Below are 18095 nucleotides of genomic sequence, written 5' to 3'. Positions count from 1 at the left end.
ACATTTTGGTATTTAGATTGATCTAATGTCCTGTCGCTATTAAGATTTTTCATTCTTTCCTCTTTTTTTTGTTTTCATGAACAGAATCACATAAATATGATCTGATACTGATCTGAATTTAATTGTGATTGAAGGTCTCCCTGAAAAAACCCTCATAAATCCTTTAACTGTCCTTAATAATTATTTATTTAAAGGATTTCAAGCCAAGCAGCTTAGTGGGACATTTTAGTGCCGCCACTCTGCATGTCAGGGAGCATTTCTAGCAAATCCTTTCACTTTCAAGGGATAAAAGTTAAACCGGCACCAGAGCGATGTTCTTTGATGACGCCGCAGTCGCTACGGCAGGGATTCCACCTCCAGAACAAACAGCATGTTGCTGGTGAAGTGAGGGAAACATATTGTGTTGACTCTCCTCAAAGCTGGCTCTGTAATCTGCCCCCCCCCCCCCCCCCACCCATTGCCTTCTGTCATTTCCCTCCAGTGCTGCTCTCAAATGCAACTCTGCCCTATTTGCACTTACATTTGTCCTGACATCTGCACTTTTCCCAGCCTTGTGGCGGGTATGCACAGTTTAATATAGAGGGCTAGTGTAACCTTAGAGTGGCTATATGGGAGAACGTGCTGCTACGAGGGGAATTAGAGCATGGATGTATTTTAAAATAATACTGGGTCCTGCCTGCTTAAACTCATGCATACTGAAACATTTATTCATGTCTAAATCTTGTATGTTAACCATGTTATTCTGGTCCCTTTTCTGCATGAAATCTTTCTAATCCGAGTGTCCGGTTCTCTGGAAGGTTCTGCAAATGATGCTCAGCCCCTCAGATATTTGGTTTATTAACTTTCCTGATGCAAGGAGTTGATCAAACTTAACCTAAAATTCTCACAGTTCATGATGAGCTGCTATAATGTGGATTTACAAATTATTGTTTGAAACAGAAGGTGAAATGGAAACAAATGGAAAACAATCCACTGCTTGTTTCCAAGTTTGAAGACGTTGCATTTCTCATCAGGGAAGTTTTTTCATTTCATATTGTCAGAATTAGCGTTGAGTTCAAGCTTTAGAGTAGCCCAACAAGCCCTTGTTTTGGATTACAAAACACGCAAATTGAACAGGACGAACGGGTCCGCAGCTATGGAATGGCAGATCCGTTCTTCAGGTTCAATTTGCATGTTTTCTAATCCAAAACAAGGGCTTGTTGGGGTACTCTAAAGCCTTGAACTCAATTGAATTGAAAAAAGCTTCCTGGAGAGAAACGTCTTCAAACTTGGAAACAAAGTCCAGTGGATTGTTTTTAAACTTTTTGGAATGACTATGACCTGGATGACTGAGAATCTTCACCTGCAAAATGGAAGAGTTTGTTTGGGTTGAAGTGAAATCTGAATTTCCAGTTGGAATAAGTATAACATGAAAAACGTTATCTTTATCTTGAAATGCTAATATTAGCCAATATTAGCATTTTTTGTTCTTGTAACAGTATCGGCCGATTCATGCATGTATTCACTGATTTATTAGCCTGTTTAGATGCCACGCCTTGAATCACATGACTGACCGCTCCCTCCATTTGCTATCCATTGTCAATATTTTATTTGATTCGTTAACAAAAGTTTATTTTTTCTTTTTATCAGGAGTTGTGTAACATTTCTTATCATTGGGTCATTTCTATTTGGTAACTGCAGGAATGAAATTTGATATCTCCAAATGTACGCTAAAAAATATCAACAGCATGTACCAGGGATGGGTTAGACTGATGAGAAAATAATCGGCATCGGACTTTAAAAATCCTCTATCCATTGACCTCTACTTTTGAAACCAACTTTGACATCTAGATCTAGAATCTCCAAATGTCAGGATGAGTGGAGGTTTGTAGACAGAACAATGAATTGAATAATCAACTAATTGGGAGCAGGTGTGGACAGAAGTAGCTAGAAGGGAAATGGGGTGGGGGTGGGTGGGCACTAGGGTGTTGCAGGGAGTAAAAAAAGGGAATACAACAAGGCTTAAATATAACTCAAAATGATCTTAATTTACACTACAGGGAGATTAAACTGATGGCTAGAAAGCCCTGAATGTCATAAATCAAAGTATAACTAAAAATCCTAAGTATAAACTTGAACACAACCAAAAATCCAGATTAACAGATCATGAGACTAAAGGATTTCTAAATCTGCACAACTCATAGTTGGTTTAGAGAAGAGAATAACTGTCATTAAATAAAGCATTAGAAGGAGGCAGACTCTATGAGCTGTCTGAGGCATTAAACAGATGGCAACATTTTCAGATGATAAACACTAAAATATTTCACTTTATTTTAGAAATCAAACAGATTTTTCTCAGTTGCTTTCTTATTGATTTATATCAAAACAACTCTAAAAGGGAAAACAAACAGAATTTGAAATAGTTTCTGGCAAGGTGGAGTGTTTTCCCCTCTGTTCATTACATTAATAAAGTCTGGGAGGAGGAATCTCTTCAAACTTCAAAGCTTTACAAAACAAATATAACAAAAAAAAAAAAAGAACTGAGAAAACTTTTTGATTAACTGACTTTAAAAAAGATAATTTAAAGGAAAAAAAAATGAACTGACATGTATTAAACATGCTTAAATTACACATATCCTTAATTTTCAAGTTTGTACATTTGTTTGGGAATGTTGCTAAAACTTCACCCAACTGTAGAAAAAATTTTTATGCTAGTCTAACACAAATATAACTAAACTAAAAAAAAAGGGCTAAAATCTAATTAAAACTAACGGAATCAGAGAAAAACAATTTTAACATCTAAATAAAACTCAGAGAGAGTGAAAAAACCAAAACTATTATAACTTTGAGATCAGGGGTGGACAGCGGGTGGAACAACAAGTACGGTGAAGTGGAACAAAAGCTAAAAACGAGGAGAAAAACAGGGTTTAAAGGAGAAAGGCTGATCGTGAGCACTCATGTTTTACTGAGCAATTCAAATCAGAGCTGTTGGCTCTTATTCTGTTATGATTCACCTTCTAGTTGATTGTTCCATTCTGCAGGTCTTCCCGGGTCAAACAGAACTTCTCTACCTGAATACTAATGCTGTCAGCGACGTCCATCCATTTTTAAAATGCTTATGGAAAACGTTTTGTCTGGATCACTTTAAAGCATAGGGAAGCATAGAATTATTTATTTTGGACAATTTGAAAAAAAAAAACAATAAATTAATCAACCAAATACACAAAAGTGACTATTTAACATCAAACCATACCAAACACTAATTTTCAAACTAACTAAATTCACCTGAACATGAACAGAAACAAAGCCATCCACCAAATAAACCTGTTGGTATAAACAGCCAGAGAAATTACATTGTTTTATGTATATTGTCTAAAAAGGATTATTAAGAAGTAAAACTTATTTTTCCCACACCCTCTCCTCAAGCATTGGAAAACAAATAACATCTTGCTTTCACGAAAAGATGATCAGCAGAAATTTCTACTCCAAATTTAACTTCTGATATAATTTGTGCTTTTTCAGGCATTTTAAACCGTTTGTGGAAATTGTGGCAAGTTAACAGTTTAAATGTAGTTTAAGATTACAGATATATACTCAGCTGGTCGGCCGTCATCTGCTGGTCTGAGCTCGAAGCTTTCTTTCTGAAATGGGTTGTTATAAGATGACTTCATTCTTGTATTATTACAACTTTATATTCATAATGTTACGACTTTATTCTAGCAATATTACAACTTTATTCTCATAATATTACAACTTTATTTGTCGTAAGGTTAGGACTTTATTCTCGCAATATTACAACTTTATTCTCGCAATATTACAACTTTATTCTCGTAATATTACAACTTTATTCTTGTAATTTTACAACTTTATTCTTGTAATGTTACGACTTTATTTGTCGTAATGTTACGACTTTATTCTCGTAATGTTACGACTTTATTTGTTGTAATGTTAAGAGTTTATTCTCGTAATGTTACGACTTTATACTCGTAATATTACAACTTTATTCTTGTAATTTTTCGACTTTATTCTCGTAATATTACGACTTTATTCTCGTAATATTACGACTTTATTCTTGTAATGTTACGAATTTATTCTCGTAATATTACAACTTTATTCTCGTAATGTTACGACTTTATTTTTGTAATGTTACAACTTTTTAGTAGTATTATAATATCTTTATTCTCTTAATGTTACGACTTTATTTGTCGTAATGTTACGACTTTATTCTTGTAATATTACAACTTTATTCTTGTAATGTTACGACTTTATTCTCATAATATTACAACTTTATTCTCGTAATGTTACGACTTTATTCTTGTAATGTTACGACTTTATTCTCGTAATATTACGACTTTATTCTTGTAATGTTACGAATTTATTCTCGTAATATTACAACTTTTTTCTCCTAATATTAGGACTTTATTCTTGTAATGTTACAACTTTATTCTTGTAATGTTACGACTTTATTCTCGTAATATTACAACTTTATTCTCGTAATGTTACGACTTTATTTTTGTAATGTTACAACTTTTTTCAAGTATTATTATACCTTTATTCTCTTAATGTTACGACTTTATTTGTCGTAATGTTACGACTTTATTCTTGTAATGTTACAACTTTATTCTCGTAATGTTACGACTTTATTCTTGTAATATTACAACTTTATTCTCGTAATGTTACGACTTTATTCTCGTAATATTACAACTTTATTCTCGTAATATTACAACTTTATTCTCGTAATGTTACGACTTTATTCTCGTAATATTACGACTTTATTCTCGTAATATTACGACTTTATTCTCATAATGTTAGGACTTTATTTTTGTAATGTTACAACTTTATTCTCTTAATGTTACGACTTTATTCTCATAATATTACAACTTTATTTTCATAATGTTACGACTTTATTCTCGTAATATTACAACTTTATTCTTGTAATGTTATGACTTTATTCTCGTAATGTTACGACTTTATTCTCGTACTGTTACAACTTTATTCTCGTAATATTACAACTTTATTCTCGTAAAGTTACAACTTTATTCTCGAAATATTACAACTTTTTTTCTAGTAATATTATAACTTTATTCTCTTAATGTTACGACTTTATTCTTGTAATGTTACGACTTTATTCTCGTAATATTACGACTTTATTCTTGTAATGTTACGACTTTATTCTTGTAATATTACAACTTTATTCTCGTAATATTAGGACTTTATTTTTGTAATGTTACGACTTTATTCTCGTAATGTTACAACTTTATTCTCGTAATATTACAACTTTATTCTTGTAATGTTACGACTTTATTCTCGTAATATTACGACTTAATTCTCGTAATGTTAGGACTTTATTTTTGTAATGTTACAACTTTTTTCTAGTAATATTATAACTTTATTCTTGTAATGTTACGACTTTATTCTCGTAATGTTATGACTTTATTCTTGTAATGTTACGACTTTATTCTCGTAATATTACAACTTTATTCTCGTAATGTTAGGACTTTATTTTTGTAATGTTACATTTTTTTTCTAGTAATATTATAACTTTATTCTCTTACTGTTATGACTTTATTTGTCGTAATGTTACGACTTTATTCTTGTAATGTTATGACTTTATTCTCGTAATATTACAACTTTATTCTCATAATGTTACGTCTTTATTCTCGTACTATTACAACTTTATTCTCGTAATATTACAACTTTATTCTCGTAAAGTTACAACTTTATTCTCATAATATTACAACTTTATTCTCGTAATGTTAGGACTTTATTTTTGTAATGTTATAACTTTTCTTCTAGTAATATTAAAACTTTATTCTCTTAATGTTACGACTTTATTCTCGTAATGTTAGGACTTTATTCTTGTAATGTTGCAACTTTATTCTCGTAATGTTACGACTTTATTCTCGTAATGTTACGATTTTATTCTCGTACTATTACAACTTTATTCTCGTAATATTACACAACAAAAAATGCCTTCTAAAAAATAAGAAAAAAATATACCGTCTTAAGTAAATAATTGCTTATTCTGAGCAAAATAATCTGCCAGTGCAGCAAGCAAATGAGACTTGGTAAGATTTCTTAAAAGAAGAACATAATATCCGAGTAGTAAGCATCCAAAAAAACTTAAATCAAGTATAAAAATCTACTTTTTCTTTTACTTGATAAGATTTTTTGTCTTATTTTAAGCAATGTATTAAACTAGTCTGTTTTTCTTACCTAGAATTAATTTCATTATTTTGGTGTAGTGAATCTAAAAATACACTTGACAAAAACTTTAACACGTTTCTTTTATTAGCATTTTAGCAGAAATGTCACAGAATTAAACGAAATACACCCCCCCTCCAAAAAAAACTCAAAAAGCTGAGGGCTGCACAGGGTAACAATAAAGTGATGGTGATGTAGCAGTATCGCTACGCTCTACCCCTTCTATTCATTCTAGCTAATCTGAATCGTTCAATTCCATTTGGAGAGCGAGAATATCTGTGGTAACAGCACTAGACATCTTCCAGGCATGTGTGGAAAACTAGCAGCAGTTCAGCGGACAGGATGAAAGAACGCTACTGTAGCCGGCGCACGCGGATGACGTCATACACGCGCCGCTTCGTCTTTAAAAGATAAAAATATAAAAAATATAACCGCGGATGTCTGGGGGACAGTGATACGCCTACGTTATGATTGCTGGTGTACCATAAAGAATAAATTATAAACAGTTTAATTTGTGCTTCAAGTCGTTGCCCATAGGAAGACTTTACTTGGATATAACCTGACAGAATATCTTCAGAACGGCTCCAAATGACACAAAACTTATAGAGCATGATGTAATAACGTAAAATTAGGGGCCAAATTTAAAAAAGGTGTTCCCTTTTAAGGTAGAGCTTCTATTATAATAAGCATATGTATGATGTACAGTAGTTATGATGTATTGTAGTTTACTTTGTTCTGCAAACAGTAAATGATCCATTAGTGAGGTTCAGAATCTCAAAGCTAAATTATGAATGGCAATCTCAATGGCCCTATCAATTTGAATGCAATCACAGTTGATTAGCTGCAATATCTTAATGAGATGGGGTCAGTTCTTAAAACAGGTTAATATGAATTGTCTTGTTGTCTTGAAACAAGTAAAAATGTACTCACAGTCTAAATGTTAACGCGACACAGTCCACAATGTGTCCTATTTTAAGAAAAAAGCTGCTCAGAATTAGTTTTATTATCTAGTTAGGATGAAAAAGGTGAATTTTCTTAAAACAAGTCAAATAATCTTAACAATATTCAGTCTTACTAAGAAAATACATTGAAAAACAAGTGTAATGAGACAAAAATGCTGAATTCAAGTTTATTACACTTGTATAGATTTTCCTTTTTTGCAGTGTACAACTTTATTTTCATAAAGTTACAACTTTATTCTCGTAATATTACAACTTTTTTTCTAGTAAAATTATAATTTATTCTCTTAATGTTACAACTTTATTCTCGTAATATTGCAACTTTTTTTCTAGTAATGTTATGACTGTATGCTCAAAATAAAAATTTTAATAATCTCTAACCTGGCCCTAATACTCTGTCTTAACTTTACAAGCCAAATCTCAACTAAAATTAAATGTCTAACAATAGTTGCCCTAATTTCTGTGTGTGCAGCACATGTATGTATTTACAGGCTGTTTTCTCCCCCTCAGCTGCTGCAGTTTTTAATATTTTGCTAATTCTACCACCTATTGCTTGTGAGAGTTTGGTCTGAACAGCTGGTTAAACTAGTAGTGTGAATATTTCTGTGCTTGTGCAGGATTACTGTATGGTCTGAGCTATGTTAATGCGATCGAGTTTATTCGTGCGGTTACTGTGGCTCTGCATCATGTGCGTGTGTGTATGAGCATAGAGATGGCTGCCCAGGAGGGTAACCTTAAGGTGGGCGCTGCCTTCAGAATGGTTCTCGTCATCCTCGGTGGACACAGACTCTGTAATTGCAAACCACTGTTGTACTCATTGAATTAACGCTACAAGGACCCATGTATAGTTAATGAACGCTTGAAATGCACTTTAAGGAGAAATATATGCTCTGTCCTGCTTTTTTAGTTTTGTTTTTTCTAATTTGTTAGTTCAGTAGATGTGTGCTTTGCTTCTCTCCTATTCTCTCTATAATAATCCCTTCCTCTGATGGCTCCTCTCTCCCCCTGTGTCTACCCAGGTGCTGTCTCTGGGTGCAGATGTGTTGCCGGAGTACAAGCTTCAAGCTCCTCGCATCCACAAGTGGACGGTGTTGCACTACAGTCCCTTCAAGGCTGTGTGGGACTGGCTCATTCTGCTGCTGGTCATCTACACTGCCATCCTGACCCCCTACTCAGCCGCCTTCCTCCTCAATGACTCGGTAGGGCTTACTCAGAAAATGACTGTTGCTGGGATGAGAATTATTCATAACACTTCACCTGTTTTTGTTTGTTTGTTTTTTATCACTTTTTATCACATTACAGCCAGAGATTTCAATGGATTTTATATAGATCAAAGTACTTAACATCAGGATCACTTTTTTTTTTCAAACGACATTTAATTCATCATTTAAAATGTATTTCTAATTATCTAATGGGGCATTTTATTTGTTCATCAGTGCATTTTATAATGATCAATAATCGATTAAACAAATTCTATCTAGAATGTCTCATCTGTCTAAAAAGGGGTATAAAGAAGTAAAACTTATTTTTATTAATGTTACGACTTTATTCTTGTAATGTTACGACTTTATTCTCGTAATGTTACGACTTTATTCTTGTAATGTTACGAATTTATGCTTGTAATGTTACGACTTTATTCTCGTAATGTTACGACTTTATTCTCGTAATATTACGACTTTATTCTTGTAATTTTACGACTTTATTCTCGTAATGTTACGACTTTATTCTCGTAATGTTACGACTTTATTCTCGTAATATTACGACTTTATTCTTGTAATGTTACAAATTTTTCTCGTGATGTTAGGACTTTATTTTTGTAATATTACAACTTTTTTTCTAGTAATATTATAACTTTATTCTCTTAATCTTACGACTTTATTCTTGTAATGTTACGACTTTATTCTCGTAATATTACGACTTTATTCTTGTAATGTTACGACTTTATTCTCGTAATATTACGACTTTATTCTTGTAATGTTACGACTTTATTCTCGTAATGTTACGACTTTAGTCTCGTAATATTACAACTTTATTCTTGTAATGTTACGACTTTATTCTTGTAATATTACAACTTTATTCTTGTAATATTAGGACTTTATTTTTGTAATGTTACAACTTTTTTCTAGTAATATTATAACTTTATTCTCTTAATGTTACGACTTTATTTGTCGTAATGTTACGACTTTATTCTTGTAATGTTACGATTTTATGGTACATTTATGTATTTTATGGACTCCCATATATCTTATTGATCACATCACAATGATTATTAAAATCATTGATGACCCAGTGTTCTGTCAGATAAGCGTATCCATTGTCAACACCCGTTTATCCATGTAGCTTTGTGCGAAAAATACACTTTAAACTACCTCAACAGGCATGCATCTCTTTAGTCATGTGAAAAAAAACTATTTTTATTATGAAGGGATCTGACCTTAAATAATTTTCATGTATCTGAATAAAGGGATACACACCCGTCAATGTACTTTTACGTTTATTTTTCATACAAAACTAAAGAGATAAATGCAAATCTGACGTCTTGCACATGCGTATACTGGAAAAAATGGAAATCCAGATGAGTCATTTTTTCTTAAAATAAGTGAATTTGTGCTTGGATTGATGAGGTAAAAGACATATTTTGCCAATAGAACAAGACAATTTACACCTAAAATAAGAAAACACAATTGCATTGCCTTATTACAAGTGCATATATCATCTAATTATCTCATTTTAAGAGTAAAAATACTCATTCCATTGGCAAACTACTCAAATTAAGGGTAAATACACTTAATTTAAGAAATTTCTACTTATTTCTGGAGCGTTTTTCCAGTGTATTGACGTAGGTATGATGGTCTGACAGGGTATGCTCATCTGACAGAACACTGGCACTTGGAGTGTCTTGACAGAAAATTTCATTTCTCTTATGAGGCATTTTACCTTTTTTGTGAAACAATTCCCCCCTGTAATGTATAGCTGAGTGTCATCCGCATAGTTAGAGTAACTTACCTTAATTTAACTTTACTTAAAACCAAAACCAAATTTCTTGAGAGGCACCTTTATTTCTTACGATTTTTATCAATGAAAACTTCTCAAGTTTAATCCCAAAACATAAAATAGAAAACATAGAATAGTTTTTATTCAGTTCCATTGTTTAGACTCCTGTCCAGAAGCAACATGAAGTTTAAAACCATCTGTTTTTGTTCAAGTCTTCCTCTTTAAAGTCGTGTATTTTTCAGCAGGTCCTGGATGGTGCAGAATGACTTCTTTATACTTTTGTGTGATCAATATGCAAATTTTTCCTAAAGCCTTTAACGCTAATCCTTCTTTAAAGAAAAACACACCTTCTATTTTTAATTCTACTGCCTCATAATTCTCTTCTTCTGTCTTCAACGTATTTTTCTCTGTTCTTTCTGGATCATTTTCCTCAGGAAGAGGCGGCCAAGCAGAACTGCGGCTACTCCTGCTCCCCCCTCAACGTGGTGGACCTTATCGTAGACATCATGTTCATCATTGACATCCTCATCAACTTCAGGTTGGAATTGCTGAGGAGATCTTAGTGATTGCTGCTGTCTGATGAGTTGAATAGTGGCGATATTAACCATCTCTCCCCTTCAGGACGACTTATGTGAACTCTAACGACGAAGTGGTGAGCCACCCAGTGCGTATTGCCGTCCACTATTTCAAAGGCTGGTTCCTCATCGACATGGTTGCTGCTATTCCCTTTGACCTGCTCATCTACCGCAATGGAGAGGAGGTAAATGGTGCAGAAAAAAGGAACAGCTTCATGCGACAATCATAGGGTCATAGTAGTAGAAAATGACTGAAACCTGCAACAGAAAGCAGCTTAGCAGGGTTAAAGCATGCTCTGGTTAAAAGCTGGGGCTGAGCTAAAAGAGGGGCCAGGGGGGGCCATGGCCACAGACTGCAGGCATTCTAGAATAGAAGTTTGTTACTGTAAAACATCCCCTAAGGTATGCTAGCTTTCTACATCAATACATCCAGTGGCGTGACTAGATTCAGTTCAGTTTATTCCTATAGCCCCAATTCACTAACCTGACTCCGCCAGATGGATTTGCTCCGCATATCCATCTGGAAACCTTCCGTTGAAGTCATTTTGGGAAGGGGCGAAAATACTGGTTAGCTGATTGGCCTATGTTGGTGATAGACCGGCCAAATAAACCAATCAGATCAACGAAGCATATGACGTACTAACAGAGCGACGACGAAAACACAAACACAAGCCAGGCTACTCTTGCCAAAACCAGTCGGGAGAAGAGCAAAAACATCTTTTCCTCTGAAAAGCCTCCAGAGCAGTGTTTTGCTCTTCTTTCAGTGAAGAAATACTCTGTATTTCCGATAAAACTTGCTCGATAGCCACGCTAATGCTAGTTTCATCGGCTGAAGCCGCCATATTCTTTAGTCTGAACCGTGGCGCTTCTCGTTGCATCACACCTCAACCCGCCTCAAAGCCAACGCTGATTGGACGTTCGTTTGGTGAACGGCTCCAAATTTTCTTTAACGGAGAGTCTCCAGACTGATCTGCGAGTGAAACCTTGAAAGCTCGCGAGATCATGATGGTCTCACGAGGCTAGCAATTCACAACACATGTCATCTCAAGGCACTTTACAATTCAACCAGATCATCCAGTCAGATTGATTAAAATTTCTCAATCTAAGGAAAACCAGTTTAGATAGGGGCAGGGGCGGCCATGGACAATTTTAGCCAATATCCCCTATGGCAACCTCTACAAGGTGATTTTTTGTTCCCGTTTCAATGAAATTTACCACTTCTGATGCAAGTGGTTCCCCTCTAAATCTGAAGATGGTATAAGTGATACTTTTAAGTGGAATGCTCTGTTTGGAAATTCGTGGAATAAGTGGAGATTCAAGGCAGATCCAGCAGATTCTGAAACAGCGTCTTCCCCACCTTCATCAGAAAGCTGAACTGTTGAGAAAACTCTAAATCATATATCATATTTATTGCCTACCTGGAATGGGTGACAATAGTTGAATAAACTTTTGCCTCTCAGAATGATATCGGTGCTCTATTTGTTGGTACTCGCTGATACCGATACCATCATTTTAGAGCTGGATCGGAGCCCCGCTAGATACTGGTATCAAATCGGTGCAGCACTAGTTAAAACTTATAATTTCTGTATTTCTATTTACAAAATGTTTTTTTTTTTTACAACATAATGAAACAGTCGTCACTCAATAGAATTCATGCAGTTTATTGAGAAAAGAGTGGAAACTATTTGCTGGTCTGAGGTTAAAAATGGGAAACTAATACTGTCACATTTGGCTCCTACCGTCTTCATTGATGCTGTCCAGTCGAGCCTCCTGAGCCAAGGAAGTCGTGCTTTTCCTGACCACAGAGCTCGTTTTTACTCTGAAGATACACACACACCCAGAGCAGCAGTGGGCGCTCTGCCAGCGCAGTAATCAGCTTGTTATTTATCTGTCGTATGGACACTATGAGACCCGCTGAGTACAAGCAGCGAGGCGAGGCTGACTCCTCACTGTGATGAATGGCAGTAAAGATTTAGCACCTCCTATGTAGTTGATGGCTTTGGCCACACCAGCGCTGTGTGTAAATGGGTGTTTGTTATCGAAAGGATGACAGCAGGTTCAATCCTGAAGCAAAGAGATGTCATGTCTGTTCTGTTCTTTTATTTCTATGTTATTGTTCTTTTGTCCAACTGTAGACGACCACCCTGATAGGCCTGCTGAAAACGGCTCGCCTCCTGCGATTGGTTCGCGTAGCCAGAAAGTTGGACCGCTACTCGGAGTACGGCGCCGCCGTCCTCTTCCTCCTCATGTGCACCTTCGCCCTCATCGCTCACTGGCTGGCCTGCATCTGGTACGAATGTAGAGGACGTTCTGATAGCTCCGAGAAGAAGGAGCAATGTTTAAAAACATAGAAATTATGTTTCATTTTGATAAATGAAATAAAGTCCATTCATAATGTTTGGGTTTTTGTTTCCAGGTATGCCATTGGTAATGTAGAGAAGAATGGTTCAATAGGCTGGCTGCACACCCTGGGCGACCAGCTGGGAAAACAGTTCAATGACTCGATTCCAGGTAAACTAACAAAAGTAGATTCCTGATTGGTAATAAAATATGTTGATTTTACACAAAGCCACTGAAAGGGCTAATAAGGGACCAATTTGTGTTATAAATAATAATAATAATACATTTTATTACAAAGGTGCCTTTCTGGACACTCGAGGTTACCGTACAAAGTCAAAACAGTGAATAAAACCATTTAAAAAATACAAAGGATGGGACGGGGAGATTAATATTAATGTTTGTCATAGAAATAAATGTTACTCTTTGGTAGCTTTTTAACCATTTGGTCAAACTGAAATTATCCAGGTTGTCATCATGACCTGTAAGGGCATTAAAAATGGGTTTCATTCAGATCGTAAAATTTCAAATGTTAAAATCAGACCACATTCATATGAAATCAGAATCCTGCCAAAAGTTTAGCTTGTACGCTTAGCAAAGTGTCCTAAACGGGGCAGATGGACCCGGTATTCAAGGTGAGAGCTGTGGATCTGCGGACCAAAGCGGCTGCAGGGGGGAGGCGGGGCACCACCCAATCACTGACACTCTGGAGGGAGAAACACAGGTAATTGACCACGATCATCTGACGGGAGATGATTATCAGAGTGAGTCACTTACCTGGTTTAACAGTTCAGTCCATCCTCTCCGAGGAAGGCAGGATCCAGCCCATGGACTGCCAAACGAGCCGCCCAGAATGTCCCCAATGCAGCAACCTCAGTGAGCAGGCAGGAATCCCATCCAGGTCAGTGAAAACAGATAAGACAGGACAGTTCTGGAATCCAGGAGTCCTCAGCCCAGTCAGCGGTTCTGATCCACACAGGAACAGACAGATCCAGGGTTCCAGGAATCCCGAGAGCCTCAAGGCAGGTTCAGAGTTTTAAGAGTCGAGCAATGAGCTCAGAAAGAAACGCTCAGATGCAGACAGGCAGGCTCAGCGGTTGAGGGACAGAGACAAGACATGGTACCAGGATAACTGCAGAACTTTAAACTGTACTCCACCTAGAAACCAGGATTACAGGACTATAACCTAGCTTCCACCCCGCTGAGCCATAAGAGAAACAGAGAGCGCTCAGCGGGAAAGAGCCAGGACATGATCAGGAGGCAACAAGATAAAAACTAGAACTTCCACAATCATTGGCCTCCAAAAATGGGAACATGAACTCTGGAATAACCAAACTCACCCAAACAAAGTAACACACAAACTTAATACAGTCAATGATCTGGCCCTGATAGCTGGGCTGAGCTGAATATAAAGCAACAGACGCAGGTGGATAAGATGAGCGATGATTAGTAGGTAGAAGAATGAAGTGAACAATTAAGGTCGTTGAACCCGAAAGTAAATACAGCATAGATTCACTATCAAAGGTTTTTGTTCTTTGACATTCAACTGGAGAAAAACTTCCAATGCCTCCATCTTTATTACATTATTCGATTCTTTAATTGCCGGCTTAATTACATTAACTTTCTAATGTTTGACTGTAAAAATATTTTTACAAATACTTAAAGTATTAGTAGAATGCGATTGGTTATTTTGTTAAAGTAAGGAAAGTTCACTGTTAATAATCTTAAAACTACAGCTAGAGCTTTTATCATGCATCACTTCCAGGTTCTGGCTAATATTAATTGGACAAATAGATGCTGTTAATTGATGTAACTGATGGTAGAAGTGAGTTTGTTGAATATCAGATTATGCTGCTTCATGCCAAATCTGTTCTTGTTGCCGGTTTCCTCTCATCAGGTTCAGGACCTTCCATCAAAGACAAGTATGTCACCGCTCTGTACTTCACCTTCAGCAGTCTGACCAGTGTGGGCTTTGGTAACGTGTCTCCAAACACCAACTCAGAGAAGATCTTCTCCATCTGCGTTATGCTCATTGGATGTAAGTATCAGCTTTGTCCTTCAGCTAAACAGCAGAATTTATTTAATCTCATCCAAATTCCGTTAAAAATAAAATAAATATCCACTGGACTTGGTTTCCAAGATTTGAAGACGTTTCTCCACCTCTCCAGGAAGCTTTCTCAATTCAAATGTCTGGATCTGCAGTGAGTTTGAGTCTTATATAGACAAAGCCTTGTATCACTTGGAAACATGCAATGGTAACCGATAAATGGGTCGTTTGGTTCCATCGTTAGCCTGTAATACCTGAAACCTGTCTATGATTGTTAAGAGTTGGTCGTTAAGGAGGTATTGTTCACCGGCTGGAGCGGGTAGGTCTCTCGTTCCTCTGTGATGGGGTGGGGGGTTTGGTGATATCTGGAAGGGATCATGTCTATGATTGAATTGTATGTTTTTGGAAGCTGGAATCTGAGTCCACCACCTCTGTTTAAAGTTGGTTTTTCTCTCTTCACATAGATGGCTTCCTTCAAGCTCCTCTCAAACCACCTATTTTCTTTATCCAGAATGTGAACATTCTGGTCCTCAGAATTATCCAAATTCATCCTGTTAAAAACTCACAGGGTTTTGCTGTATTATTTTGGGTCCCCGGGGGTAAAGGGGGCTCCAAATATAACAGAACAAACCAATGTCTTGGCTCATATTTGAAATAAATGCTGAAAAGCACAGATCTTGCTAATAAAAGTCCAAAGATACGTCTGCAGTAAGAACTGTAACACTGTTAAATGTTTACTTTGAGTCAGGTTAATCTCTGAACTGCCTTTTAGCATCGTGCATTTCTAATCACTAACAGCAGCATGTTCTCCTAGAAAGTTTGACTTCCAAATCACTCCCAAAATTCAACTTACCCAGCATGTTCCTCAGCAGAAAAAAGGTTCAAAACAAAGTGAACGGACCAGCTGCACTGTAGTTAGCCCCCCCCTTCCTCAGAGTCTGGATGAAGAGCAGAAACGCTCCGAGCATTTGATAAATGTATCAAATTAATAAAGTTTTGATCCAAATATAAATTCTACTTGCTTAAAAAATAGTAAGTTCTAATCTTTTTGATTATGATTTTTACATAATTACTTTAATTAAACAATACCAGAAAAAATTTACAAATTAAAGCTTTAAACATAAAAATATCATTTGAAAAAAATCCCACAAGTTTCACATAATTCCCATCTTTCACATGTGGGTGGCATTTTCCACACATGATCAAAAATGTTGTTCATGTATTTCATGTTCAATTCATAATTAAATGTGGAACTTCAGATGTTTCTAAAATGTGCACAGCATGTCAGGTTTTATTTTCCATAGATCGTACTTGTGTATTTGTGTTTGTTTTTTTGTATTATTATATAATGTTCATTATTAAACATCTTTCCATGTACTTTTATTATACAGTATTAATATATGTGAAAAGTTGATTAGAAAATAACGGAGACATCCGTTTCACATTTGAGGCACATGTGTACCAACTCTAAAAAAAAGGTGGTGCGCATGTGAATAACATGCGCTTATAATGTGAAACATTTCAAATGCACCCGTATACATCTGCTTTTCCATGTGTGCGTGTTAATTACACGTGATACATAGGTTTGACATAGAATTGAAAGGGAGTTTTTCCTCTCCACTGTCGCTACAAGCATGCTTAGTGTGAGGGATTGTATTTGAGTCAATGAGTCAATGCAATCAGCTGGTTTTCCTTAGATAGAAAACTATAAATCAATCCGACTGTATGATCTGGTTGAACTGTAAAGTGCCTTGAGATGACATGTGTTGTGAATTTGGCGCTATTGAAATAAACTGAATTGAATTGATAAAGATGTTTTCACATGTGATTCTAATTCAAAGCATGTTTTTAGCACCTTTGAAAAATATGGGAATCGCATGTGAAAACTTTAATCACACGTATATCACCTGTACTCGTAACATGAATTTACCTTATCCACTATTTATATATGCTTTTAAAAGTGAATGCATATGCGCAACATTTTAATTTTAGATTTGGTACATGGGTTTCACATGCGATTCATATGTGAAAATCGGGTTTCACTTGGAATTTTACATGTGAAATTCATAGGATTTTGATGTAGGGGAAGTTTATTCAATGTTCTCTGGTTCTAAAGTAATATAGAGTGATGTTTCAGATTAACATTAATGATGTTTGGTCTTTCAGTTTATGAATTCCTCATTACTGAAGAAATTTAATGGATTAGCTCGTTTTTCATATTGATCAGCCAATGAAGCAATGATTAAAACCTTTGAAACAATCTCAGAAGACGCTTTAATATCCTGTCTGGATCTTATCATAGCAACTTTCCAAGGATTAATTAGATTGCCTGTCACTTTAAGAAGAAGAGTTAAAAGCATGGGTGGCTAGCTTCTACTGTAATCTGCATTATTGCTCTCATCCCAAAGAAATGAAATAAAATTGTAACATAACCACTATGTTATTTTTTCACCTTTTGTATAAAGCACTTTAAACTGTACCAATGATATACTGTCTGGTAGAACAGTTATGTCTTGGATAAAATTATTTCAAAACTCCACTGGTTAAAAAATGATGATGTAAATTAATATGCTGGGTTTTTTTGGTGTGGAAACATTTTTGAATAAAAAGGGGTGTGTGCATTGGCGCGGGCGGCTCGACAGGTGAGAAAGACGCGCACTGACAGGTCTGTGCAGCGGGAGATTTTGTCTTGTTGTCCGTTAAAAAGAAATCGAAAAATAAAGGAAGAAAGATGAACCACGGACAGAGTTTGTCCCAGCGCCGCAGATCACCGCAGAGATTTGAGGTAAACTGATTGTCGGAGTTTGCACCCAGAGGACGCCGCCCGGTGCAAAGAGACGCCGCCCAGGGGGAAAAAAGGACGCTCCGGTGAGATCTGGACCTTATTTTTCTTTTTGGGGATTTTTGGTGGTACCACTCTTTTTCTAATCTTTTTTTGGGGCGGGTTTACTGTTTGGATTTTTCGTTTTGCAAAAGACTTTGGACTGAAACGGTTCCAGG

At 35.9% G+C, this 18095-nt stretch overlaps 1 protein-coding gene across 1 annotated transcript in view; it reads left to right on the top strand.

The window, feature by feature from the left end:
• LOC119799315 (potassium voltage-gated channel subfamily H member 2-like) overlaps positions 1 to 15086 on the top strand; it is a gene marked incomplete at its 3' end in the record, with an annotated part of 341978 nt that extends 326892 nt beyond the window's left edge. The window contains exons 7-12 of the mRNA XM_038309148.1: positions 8162 to 8341; positions 10571 to 10674; positions 10758 to 10896; positions 12847 to 13001; positions 13128 to 13222; positions 14946 to 15086. Of these exons, the coding sequence (XP_038165076.1) occupies positions 8162 to 8341; positions 10571 to 10674; positions 10758 to 10896; positions 12847 to 13001; positions 13128 to 13222; positions 14946 to 15086 (814 nt within the window). The remainder of the gene's footprint in view (positions 1 to 8161; positions 8342 to 10570; positions 10675 to 10757; positions 10897 to 12846; positions 13002 to 13127; positions 13223 to 14945) is intronic.
• Between the last annotated feature and the right edge of the window lie 3009 nt (positions 15087 to 18095).

The sequence above is a fragment of the Cyprinodon tularosa genome, unplaced genomic scaffold (assembly GCF_016077235.1).
Source record: "Cyprinodon tularosa strain WSP-4 unplaced genomic scaffold, ASM1607723v1 ctg659, whole genome shotgun sequence".
NCBI lineage: Eukaryota > Metazoa > Chordata > Actinopteri > Cyprinodontiformes > Cyprinodontidae > Cyprinodon > Cyprinodon tularosa.
Note: the sequence above shows the minus strand (reverse complement) of the source record. Positions and strands in the feature narration are given on the sequence as shown.